This window comes from Oncorhynchus keta, chromosome 29 (genome assembly GCF_023373465.1).
Source record: "Oncorhynchus keta strain PuntledgeMale-10-30-2019 chromosome 29, Oket_V2, whole genome shotgun sequence".
NCBI lineage: Eukaryota > Metazoa > Chordata > Actinopteri > Salmoniformes > Salmonidae > Oncorhynchus > Oncorhynchus keta.
Genome location: NC_068449.1, coordinates 50220585 through 50233157, shown reverse-complemented (window position 1 = coordinate 50233157; position 12573 = coordinate 50220585). Strand labels below are relative to the sequence as shown.

General features: G+C 39.5%; 1 protein-coding gene across 1 annotated transcript in view; it reads right to left on the bottom strand.

Moving 5' to 3' along the window:
- Positions 1–1033: 1033 nt before the first annotated feature.
- Positions 1034–12573, bottom strand: part of LOC118374335 (scrapie-responsive protein 1-like) — a 40185-nt gene continuing 28645 nt past the window's right edge. The window contains exons 3-4 of the mRNA XM_035760714.2: positions 2717–2974; positions 1034–2022 (exon numbers count right to left, since the gene is read on the bottom strand). Coding sequence (XP_035616607.1) covers positions 1968–2022; positions 2717–2964 — 303 coding nt within the window. The 5' untranslated portion in view covers positions 2965–2974 and the 3' untranslated portion in view covers positions 1034–1967. The remainder of the gene's footprint in view (positions 2023–2716; positions 2975–12573) is intronic.

Genomic DNA, 12573 nt, shown 5'->3' with positions numbered 1-12573 from the left:
AGATGCTCAAGGTTTCCTTTCTAGCCTCACCAACACAGCCGTTCTCACCCAGCCCCATAGTGAAAGCACATAGCCTCACAAGCAAAAGGAGCTGACAAGACCATCACCATTAGCATAAAACTGTAAGCCCCCCAGTTGTTTACCAAATGGGCCCAACTGACAAAACACCCTTTCACATACTCACTGGACCCGAGATCCTATTCATACTGGATCCTCATTGTGGGAAGCAGATGACTTTATCCACAGGGTGTCAAACATAGGTATTAAAGGTGGCAGGAGAGTGCAGGCTCGATTCTTCTCCAATTACCATCCTCAGTGCTGAGTTTTTCGCACGAGTTACATTGCAAACATTGGATTGATTTGTCTCAACTTGTGTATGATTTTAGACATAAACAGGCGAGCAGTTTATGGGTGGTTTATGTGTGTTCACTTTGAACTGAGGGCTGAAGTGGGCTCCCGAGTGGCGCAGCGGTCTAAGGCACTGCATCTCAGTGCTTGAGGCGTCATTACAGACACCCTGGTTCGATTCCAGGCTGTATCACAACTGGCTGTGATTGGGAGTTCCATCGGGGGGCGCATAATAGGACCAGCGTCGTCCGGGTTTGGCCAGTGTAGACCGTCATTGTAAATAAGAATTTGTTAACTGACTTGCCCAGTTAAATAAAGGTTTAAAAAATATATATATATATACATATATATAATGATGAAATGCATTTGTGCGATTTGACATCCTTCACTGTGGGCCTATTCTACTACAGTTACTGGAATCTATTATCAGCGACTGTACAGAATAGGAGAATAACAGTGAATCCGTGAATACATCCTACCCACTCAAGAGCCTTAATTCAGTTTGTTTACATAGAGCAGTAGAGCAGTCTCTTCTAATTACGACAATATGAATCAGCGATGTTTTGCAACTGACTGACAAAAGCAAGTTTATCAACAACAAACTGAAACATAACAAGCTCACAAAGGAAACATGAGGAAACCTAAGGTGGTTTCATGATACAACAAGTAAGGCCTGCAGGCAAAATAACACTCAAACCGATCTGTTTATTAATATTCTCACATACAGTGTTGTAATTGACATAAAATCATTGGATAAGTACAGGGAGATGTCATGGAGCAGTAGAACAACTTGTTTAAACAGCTTCACCGGTCTAGGGGATCTGTAAGTGCTATGTTATTCACATTTTAGTCATTTAGCAGACGCTCTGATCCAGAGCGCCTTACAGTTAGTTAGGCCTAGTGTCACACACAATACTATAATCCTTTTGCAAAGACATTTACAATACAGTTGTACAGCCTACTTGGTTCATCCATGTAAAATCATGCTTCATAGGCTCATCACAACATCACATTTTATGATCCTGCTGACATTTACGTCATTTAATAGCCTTGAATATAAAATGCCATGTCTCTCAAGAATGGCATACTATTAACTATTGAATTATATTTTTTTGATGTGCACACTTCGTGGTATTACTGTACTACGACTATTGCCAAATAGTGAGATCTGTTTACGTTTGGGTGTAGATAATGGGGAGTGTCACATCATTGCAAATGCCAAATGAAGGGTCTGCCAAGTCAGATATACAAGTGTTGAACTGTAGCCTTGGCAAAGGAGGGACACGGGCTGCATTTATTGAATTGTCTTCACAGATAATAAATATACTGGGTGCTGTATTTGAGACTGAAAATAATGCATTTTATTTGTAGGCCCAAGTATTGTGAAAGATGGGCCTCTTTTTTCCCCGGCTTCAAAGCTTGTGCTTTTGTTTTAGCTCCAGCCTTCTGAACTTGTCGTTGTTGTAGCTGTCTCCAAGTGAAGAATGAAATGCATGTAATTCTGTAGTCCGGAATGGATGGGCCCATCCCCCTTGGCCCCATTTACTCTTTACTCTTGTTTCAATTCAGAAGATTGCACCGTCCGTCCGTGTTCACTGTCCATTCAAACGACTGATGGCTCAGATGGTTTTGCATGGAATTATAAAGGAGATTTTGGGTCCAAAGAAGACATCCCTGGAACAACATAACAATACAAAATAAACATGTGTTTAGTATTTTGCCCTATTAGCCTGGAATCCAAGACTATGGTAAACTGTCCATGACTTTCTAGTGGATGGACCATGTGGTTCAGGAGATAATGGCCTAGTTAATGAAGGAAGCATCTAGTCAAGAATGGCATTAATTTCAATTGATAAACTGATAAACTGTGATTGCAAACTGATAAGCTCCCTGTATCTGTTTGATTTCCAGTCATATAGTGCGTCTTTAAAGGAAAAACTATTGTCTGTAGTCAACAGCTGACTAAAAACAGAGCCAAAATGCATAGGCCTAGCAGTAGTGTATTTGCATTACATGAGCAAAGGCCATGACGTAAAAACAGCACGAATTACCTTTTAACTGACCAGTGAAACAAAAGTCAACTCCACATCACAGCTCACTGCACGGCAGCAGGCACACGTGCCTGACTGTATTAATAGATTGCTTATGATAATCACAATGTAGGCAGTGTTCACTGGGCAGCCTGTGACTGGATCCAATTCGTTTCCAACTATAATTGGCGCCTAACTGCCCGCCGGCCTCTATTCGGCCTCCAGTACACATAACAGCACCACAGAGCCGTCCACTGTTCCAGAACTGTATTAACATAGACTGTATATGTGTGCTGAACATGGGCGCCGCCTACTGGAGGAGAATGGAATTTCTGTACCTTGGGCAGCAGAGGAGCTCACTGAAGTTACAGTAGCACACCATGTCGCATTTGTTCCCCTCCCAGAAATGGTTCTGCAGGGAATCGATGGGTCGCATGGTCGCAACTCCGTTGGAGATGCCAACATTGCGACAGTCCCTCCCCTTCAAAACTTTCTTGTAGCAGGACCAGCGGTTTGATGGAATGGCCTCGCTGCCCATTGCCAACAGTCCAACCAAGAGAATAGCAGCAATGAGTAGTGCCTTCATTTTGATCAAGCTGTAAATAGGATGACATAATGTGTATGATTGGTTAGAATGTCTCCAAGGTCACCCCAGTCATTAATATATAAATACGTTTTAACATTAACTACAAATCCAACCCACAAAAAAATATATTCCCATTAGAGCCATAGGCATGGTCTGAGTTCTAGTGAAGTTCAGAGGGGGTGGAGGGACATTTTTTGAAAGTTGAAGTTCATTTATTGCATTTCTATCAAATAAAGCAAATCTAAAATGCTATTTGGAGAATAGCAAATACAGACAAATATGTACCCAGCCAACATGTAGCCTGTTAGTTCTACAATTTGCCACTACACATTAACTCAGCACCGAGATGAAAACCTTCAATATGTACAGAGGTATCTGTTAGAATATTTATTTATTTATTAACAAAACACAAACAAATATGTTTGCTTTGCATAACTTTTTATTGCAATGTCCTGCAATTCTACACATTTTGCTTTGAGCTGTGGAGAAATTTTTGCATTTTAAAAGCTAATTTCCTGCAATTGTACACACTTTGCCATGACTTATGCCATGTTAAAGATGTACATTCCCACACATAGAGGACCTGCGTGGTTCTGGTACCGGTTGCGACTGACACTTTTGTTTATAAAATTGATCTGTGGACACCATAGATCGAAAAGGCTTGCATCGAGCGGTAACGCGGGTTCATAGCAACTCATTAGTGTATCTCTTCCACCTGTGTGATTTAGGACAGAGAGGAAGACATTGGAAACACATTGGAAAGAATTAACACAAAAACAGAGCAAACTAGAATGCTATTTGGCCCTAAACAGAGAGTACACAGTGGCAGAATACCTGACCACTGTGACTGACCCAAACTTAAGGAAAGCTTTGACTATGTACAGACTCAGTGAACATAGCCTTGCGATTGAGAAAGGCTGCCGTAGGCAGACATGGCTCTCAAGAGAAGACAGGCTATGTGCTCACTGCCCACAAAATGAGGTGGAAACTGAGCTGCACTTCCTAACCTCCTGACCAGTGTATGACCATATTAGAGAGACATATTTCCCTCTGATTACACAGATCCACAAAGACCTCGAAAACAAACCCAATTTTGATAAACTCCCATATCTTCTGGGTGAAATACCACAGTATGCCCATCACAGCAGCAAGATTCACGACCTGTTGCCACAAGAAAAGGGCAACCAGTGAAGAACAAACACCATTGTAAATACAACCCATATTTATGCTTGTTTATTTTCCCTTGTGTACTTTAACCATTTGTACATTGTTACAACACTGTATATATACGTAATATGACATTTGTAATGTCTTTATTGTTTTGAAACTTCTGAATGTGTATTGTTTACTGTTAATTTTTATTTATTTAACTTTTGTATATTATCTACCTCACTTGCTTTGGCAATGTTAACACATTTCCCATGCCAATAAAGCCCCTTGAATAGAATTGAAGAGGAATAGAGATGCCAAACTCGGCGGAAAGATGTCTCCTTTCAGTAGGTGGCGTTTTTTCGTTGTTTCGCCCACCAAGCAGAGTTTTTGTATGAAAGTCATTGAGAAAGTGTTGAATTTGGTCAACCAAAAAATGTATGGCTTATTTGCTACGGTAGTTTCCTAATGCTTAAATTGTTACGAGTGTACTGATAGGTAGGGCACGTGACATCCCGGCAATTTTGAGAAAAAAACACTTTATATGGTTGTTGTCTCGAGATGGCTATGCATATTCATTGAATGAGGCCAATAGTGTAGCGTCTGTCTCCATTGAATACAGGCAGTTGACGTCAACAACCCTCATCGAATTTTCAAAAGAGATAACAATAATTAGGTGTATCCACCAATCCAAAGAAAGAATAGGCGGGATCTAGACGGCACACTATGCCGCTTTGTGGACAACGACTTCCATTGTTAGGACAGCGAGACATGTGTCTTATCAGTATATCCATAATCTTTGTTTAAAATGTGAAATCTGACACCACTTGAAGCTGGGATGTCCCTTCTACCATTTCATTCGCTCTTCCGACTGTCCATCAACTCCTGTCTAAAACCATACATCACAGCGGCTGACAAAGCACATGCCTTAAAATCCTGACGTCGTAGCGCAACAGGATAGAGTTGTTTCGTCGCTCGAGCACATTCAGAGATCGGTTTATAACCAACTTTATCACAGTAATCTAAAAAGATTAATAGATTTTAAACAAAAACACACTTTTTGTTTGTCCTAGACAGACAATAGTAAGATGGAAGGCGAGTTCAGGAAGCCAAGCTCGAGCTCTCTTGTGTGACGTTCACAGCGGTGGGGGCAGACTTTATGATCAAGAGAGACCTGCATATTTCATCTAATACTAGACACACAAATATGTATTTTTACAGTTATAAGGAAGGTGAAATGTTATAGTTATTATTTGTATAATTTCATTATACTATATTTCAAGCATTATTCATACAGTTTTGTTGAATAGGAAATACATACAAAATAAGAATCATATTTTTACTTGTGTACTTGAGCTTGTGTCCTCAAAAGTGACTACACCTCAGCAATTTATAACTATTTTTTATCAGAATGGTGAGCTTTCAACCTTTCTTGGAGGAGGCATCATTACTTATGGCCCTCTCATGATAAATCATTCGTTTTTGGGATTACGTAGATTACATTTTAGATGACATTTAGTTACATGTAAGAGATATGATATCTGAGTGAGTGTGAATAATAAAATAAATTGGGGCCCCCTGGAGGTCAGGGTCCTTGGGCACGTAATTCAGCCATGACTACTAAAAGTTCATATAGCTGCCTAGACTAATTTGACTAATTTACCAATCTTCAAAATGTTAACTGACTAATTGACTAATTGAGCAGACAGAACCAGGTTTTCCACTAGTATTTTGCCTGTGCTAAGCTCCATTCCGTTTCTTTTTATCCTGAACCCCCCATGCCCCCCAGTTCTTAACTATTACAAACATACCCATAACATGTCGAATCAAATCAAATAACATTTTATTAGTCACATGCACCAAATGCTGACTTACGGGTCTCTAACCAACAATGCAGTTAAAAATAATACAGATAAGAATAAGAAATACCTAAAACATTTGACCCACAAGTTAAACAATTTAAAGGCAATGCTACCAAATACTAATTGAGTGTATGTAAATTTATGACCCACTGGGAATGTGATGAAAGAAATAAAAGCTGAAATAAATCATTCTCTCTACTATTATTCTGACATTTCACATTCTTAAAATAAAGTGGTGATCCTAACTGATCTAAGACAGGGAATTTTTACTACGATTAAATGTCAGGAATTGTGAAAAATGTAGTTTAAATGTATTTGGCTAAGGTGTATGTAAACTTCCAACTTCAACTGTACATGTAGTTAGAGTTATTAAAATGACTATGCATAGATGATAACAGGTGCAATGCAAATAGTCTGGGAAGCCATTTAATTAGAAGTTCAGGAGTCTTATGGCTTGGGGGTAGAAGCTGTTTAGACGCCTCTCAGACCTAGACTTGGTGCTCTGGTACCACTTGCCGTGCAGTAGCAGTGAGAACAGTCTATGACTAGGGTGGCTGGAGTCTTTGACAATTTCCAGGGCCTTCCTCTGACACCACCTGGTATAGAGTTTCTGGATGGCAGGAGGCTTGGCCCCAGTGATGTACTGGGCCGTTCGCACTACCCTCTGTAGTGCCTTGCGGTCAGAGGCCAAGCAGTTGCCATAGTGATGCAACCAGTTAGGATTAGAGGTCGACCAATTAATCGGAATGGCCGATTAATTAGAGCCGATTTCAAGTTTTCATAACAATCGGTAATCTGCATTTTTGGACACCGATCAGGGACGATTTGTAACGGATTTCCTCCTCTTCGTCTGAAGAGGTGTAGCAAGGATCGGACCAATACGCAGCGTGGAAAGTGTCCATGTTTTAATAGAAAAGACTGAACATGATACAAATACAAAATAACAACGTGAAATGGAAATGAAACAGTCCCATGTGGCACAAACACTGACACAGGAAACAATCACCCACAAAATACCCAAAGAATATGGCTGCCTAAATATGGTTCCCAATCAGAGACAACGATAGACAGCAGCCTCTAATTGAGAACCAATCTAGGCAACCATAGACTTAAAAAAACACCTAGATAGGAAACACACCCATAAACATACAAAACCCCTAGAGAAGTCAAAAACGCATACATCACCCATGTCATACCCTGTCCTAACCAAAATAATAAAGAAAACAAAGAACACTAAGGTCAGGGCGTGACACGATTACATTGCACTCCACGAGGAGACTGCGTGGCAGGCTGACTACCTGTTATGCGAGTGCAGCAAGGAGCCACGGTAAGGTACTTAAACGTATCTTATTAAAAACAATGGATCTTAACATCATCACTAGTTAACTACACATGGTTGATGATATTACTAGTTTATCTAGCTTGTCCTGCATTGCATATAATCGATGAGGTGCCTGTTAATTTATCATTGAATCACAGTCTACTTCGCCAAACGGGTGATTTAACAAGCGCATTTGCGAAAAAGCACTGTTTTTGCACCCATGTGTACCTAACCATAAACATCAACGCCTATCTTAAAATCATTACACAAGTATATATTTTTTTATCTGCATATTTAGTTAATATTGCCTGCTAACATTAATTTATTTTAACTAGGGAAATTGTGTCACTTCTCTTACGTTCTGTGCAACAGAGTCAGGGTATATGCAGCAGTTTGAGCCGCCTGGCTCGTTGCGAACTGTGTGAAGACCATTTCTTCCTAACAAAGACAGCCAACTTTGCCAAACGGGGGATGATTTAACAAAAGCGTATATGCGAAAAAAGCACAATCGTTGCACAAATGTACCTAACCATAAACATCAATGCCTTTCTTAAAATTAATACACAGAAGTATGTATTTTTTAAACCTGCATAGTTAGTTAAAGAAATTAATGCAGGCAATATTAAACTAGGGAATTTGTGTCACTTCTCTTGAGTTCGCAGAGTCAGGGTATATACACCAGTTTGGGCTGCCTGGCTCTTTGCAAACTAATTTGCCAGAATTTCACGAAATTATGACATAACATTGAATGTTGTGCAATGTAACAGCAATATTTAGACTTATGGATGCCACCCGTTAGATAAAATACGGAACGGTTCCGTACTTCACTGAAAGAAGAAATGTTTTGTTTTCGAAATGATAGTTTCCAGATTTGACCATATTAATGACCTAAGGCTCGTATTTATATTATAATTAAGTCTATGATTTGATAGAGCAGTCTGACTGAGCAGTGGTAGGCAGCAGCAGACTCGTAAGCATTCATTCAAACAGCACTTTACTGCGTTTTCCAATAGCTTTTCTCAATGCTTCAAGCATTGCGCTGTTTATGACTTCAAGCCTATCAACTACCGAGATTAGCCTGGCAATACTAAAGTACCTATTAGAACATCCAATATAGGTATCTGAAATACAAATGGTATAGAGAGAAATAGTCCGATAATAACTTCAACCTAAAACTTCTTACCTGGGAATATTGAAGACTCATGTTAAAAGGAACCACCAGCTTTCATATGTTCTCATGTTCTGAGCAAGGAACTTAAACGTTAGCTTTTTTATATGGCACATATTGCAGTTTTACTTTCTTCTCCAACACTTTGTTTTTGCATTATTTATATCAAATTAAACATGTTTCATTATTTATTTGAGACTCAATTGATTTTATTGATTTATTATATTAAGTCTAAAAATAAGTGTTCATTGTTCATTCATTATTGTTGTAAATGTCATTATTACAAATATATATACATAACAATCGGCCGATTAATCGGTATCGGCTTTATTTGGTCCTCCAATAATCGGTATCGGTATTGGCGTTGAAAAATCATAATCGGTCAACCTCTAGTTAGGATGCTCTCGGTGATGCAGCTGTACAATCTTTTGAGGATCTGAGGACCCATGCCAAAACTTTTCAGTCTTCTGAGGGGGAATAGGTCTTGTCGTGCCCTCTTCACGACTGTCTTGGTGTGCTTGGACCATGTTAGTTTGTTGGTTATGTGGAGACCAAGGAACTTGAAGCTCTCAAACTGCTCCACTGCAGCCCTGTCGATGAGAATGGGGGCGTGCTCAGTCCTGTTTTTCCTGTAGTCCACAATCATCTCCTTTGTCTTGACCATGTTGAGGGAGAGGTTGTTGTCCTGGCACCACATGGCCAGGTCTCTGACCTCCTCCCTATAGGCTGTCTCATCGTTGTCTGTGATTAGGCCTACCACTGTTCTGTCATCGGGAAACTTAATGATGGTGTTGGAGTCGTGCCTGGCCGTCATGAGTCATGAGTGAACAGAGAGTACAGGAGAAGACTGAGCACGCACCCCTGAGGGGCCCCTGTATTGAGGATCAAAGTGGCGGATGTGTTGTTACCTACCCTTCAAGGGTCCAGTTGCAGAGGGAGGTGTTTAGTCCCAGGGTCCTTAGCTTATTGATGAACTTTGAGGACATTATGGTGTTGAATACTGAGCTGTAGTCAATTAATTGCATTCTCACATGGGTGTTCCTTTTGTCCAGGTGGGAAAGGACAGTGATTGCATCATCTGTGGATCTGTTGGGGTGGTATGCAAATTAGAGTGGGTCTAGGGTTTCTACGATAATAGTGTTGATGTGAGCCATGACCAGCATTTTAAAGCACTTCATGGCTACAGACGTGAGTGCTACGGGTCGGTAGTCATTTAGGCAGGTTACCTTAGTGTTCTTGGGCACACGCACTGTGGTGGTCTGCTTAAAACATGTTGGTATTACAGACTCGGACAGGGAGTGGTTGAAAATGTCAGTAAAGACACTTGCCAGTTGGTGAGCACATGCTCGCAGTACATGTCCTGGTAATTCGTTTGGCCCTGTGGCCTTGTGAATGTTGACCTGTTTAAAGGTCTTACTCACATTGTCTGTGGAGAGCGTGATCACACAGTCTTCCGGAATAGCTGGTGTTCTCATGCATGTTTCAGTGTTATGTAAGCGAGCATAGAAGTAGTTTAGCTTGTCTGGTAGGCTCGTGTCACTAGGCAGCTTTGGGCTGTGCTTCCCTTTGCAGTCAGTAATGGTTTGCAAGCCCTGCCACATCTGGCGAGTATCAGAGCCAGTGTTGTACGATTGTATTGACACCTTGCCTGTTTGATGGTTCGTTCGAAGGCAGAGCAGGATTTCTTATAAGCTTCCGGGTTAGAGTCACGCTCCTTGAATGCGGTAGCTCTAGTCTTTAGCTCAGTGCGGATGTTGCCTGTAATCCATGGCTTCTGGTTGGGGTATGTACGTACAGGCACTGTGGGGACGACGTCATCAATGCCCTTATTGATGAAGCCAAAGACTGATGTGATGTATTCCTCAATGCCATCGGAGGAATCGCGGAACATATTCCAGTCTGTGCTAGCAAAACAGTCCTGTAGCTTAGCATCTGCTTTATCTGACTACTTTTTTATTGATCTCCTCCCTGGTGCTTCCTGATTTAATTTTTGATTGTAACCAGGAATCAGGAGGATATAATTATGGTCAGATTTGCCAAATGGAGGGTGGAAGAGCTTTGTATGCATCTCTGTGTGGAGCAAAGGTGGTCCAGAGTTTTTTTCCCCATCTGGGTGCACATTTGTTAGTTTATTTGCGTTGTTTGTAACTTATCAGCCACCACTATGCTTGAAAATATGGAGAGTGATACACAGTAACGTGTTGTATTGGATTTTCCCCAAACATAACACTTTGTATTCAGGACAAAAATGAATTGCTTTACCAAATTTCTTTGCAGTATTACTTTAGTGTGTTGTTGCAAACAGGATGCATGTTTTGGAATATTTTCTTCTGTACAAGCTTTCTTATTTTCCCACTGTCAATTAGTGTCAGTGTCACACTGTCAATTAGTGTCAATTAGTGCCACACTGTCAATTAGGTTAGTTGATCCATCCTCAGTTTTCTCCTATACAGCCATTAAACCCTGTAACTGAAGTCCCTGAGTGGTTTCCTAAGTTAGGAAGGACACCTGTATATTTTTAGTGACTGGGTGTATTGATACACAATTGAAAGTGCAATTAATAACTTCACCATGCTCAAATGGATATTCAATATCTATTTTTTAATTTTTAATTTTATCCACCAATAGGTTCCCTTCTTTGCGAGGCATTGGAAAACCTCCCTGGTCTTTGTGGGTGAATCTGTGTTTCAAATTCACTGCTCAACTGAGGGAGCTTACAGATAATTGTATGTGTGGGTTACATAGATGAGGTAATCATTCAAAAATCATGCTAAACACTATTATTGTACACAGAGTGAGTCCATGCAATTTATTAGGTGACTTGTTAAGCACATTTTTACTCCTGAACTTATTTAGGCTTGCCATAACAAAAAGGTTGAATAGTTTTTGACTCAAGTCAGTTCAACTTTAAATATTGTATTAATTTGTAAAATAAAAAATATATAAGTCCACTTTGACATTATAGAGAATTGTGTGAAGGCTACTGACAACAACACAAAATCCAAATGGTATAAATGTTAAAGTCAGGCTGTAACTCAAATAAATGTGGAAAAAGTCAAGGGATGTGAAAACTTTCTGAAGGCACTTTAAGTAGGACTCTGATTCACATAGTGTTATGATGTTGTTGATTGTAGAATTTGATCCTAGCATAAGTTGGACAGCCTCTATAACATTTTTCAATTTGCAACAATAGTGATACTGGACATAAATATTACATTCTTCTGTTATTTCAAAGATTGGTGGATATATACAGCCTATTTGCTATGTCGCTAGTGCCACTAAATAATTCAACCTTGTGCTTTAAATAGATTCAATATTATTTGCATTTAAATGATATTACCATAACCCATTTATTGTGCAGATTTCCTCGGTACAATGATTGCAGTCTTATAAACTTCAATACTGTACATTGCAGTTATAACTAGTGCTGAGCAAAATTATTTGAATTCCATTTCATTCGTTTTTTCTGTGAGGTCAATGTACAAATTGCAGTTTCTCGATAGATAAATCAGATCCAGCCTGAACTGTGTGATGTAATAGGGAGTTGTTGTTTACAACATGCCAATATCCTACATATTTCAGAGCGTAAATCGTATTAATTAACTCCAATGACCACAATCCACTGTGCAACTACTTGTTCTGTCTTTCTTTTGTGCCTGCTAAAAATATAAACCGCAGAAGAATGCGCGATTGTGAGGGGATTTAGAGAGCAGCTGATGCTTGACAGGGTATCGCTACCTGAAAAACATTGATCTAAGTGATTTATAGTTCGTGTTCAGTCATAAAAGTATGCCTTATTTACTCTGAAGAGATACAAATGAGTGATTTTGTCAGACAGCATATCCAGTAGCTCTAAAGAGATGAGATGATGACTTGGAATTAAATAATACAATCATAAAATAAAACAAATGAAATATACACAATAACTGAAATATGTTATTAAAGTAATGTAAATATATGATGGTTAATAAGTGATGGTAATGGGCAGTCACTACCATCATGGTACTTTTATTAATTGTTGTATTCTGTGTTACAGCATTCAACCCAAATAATCGAATGCAAAATCGAAAACTATTGATTCTTTATTAATAATCGATTTATAATTAATG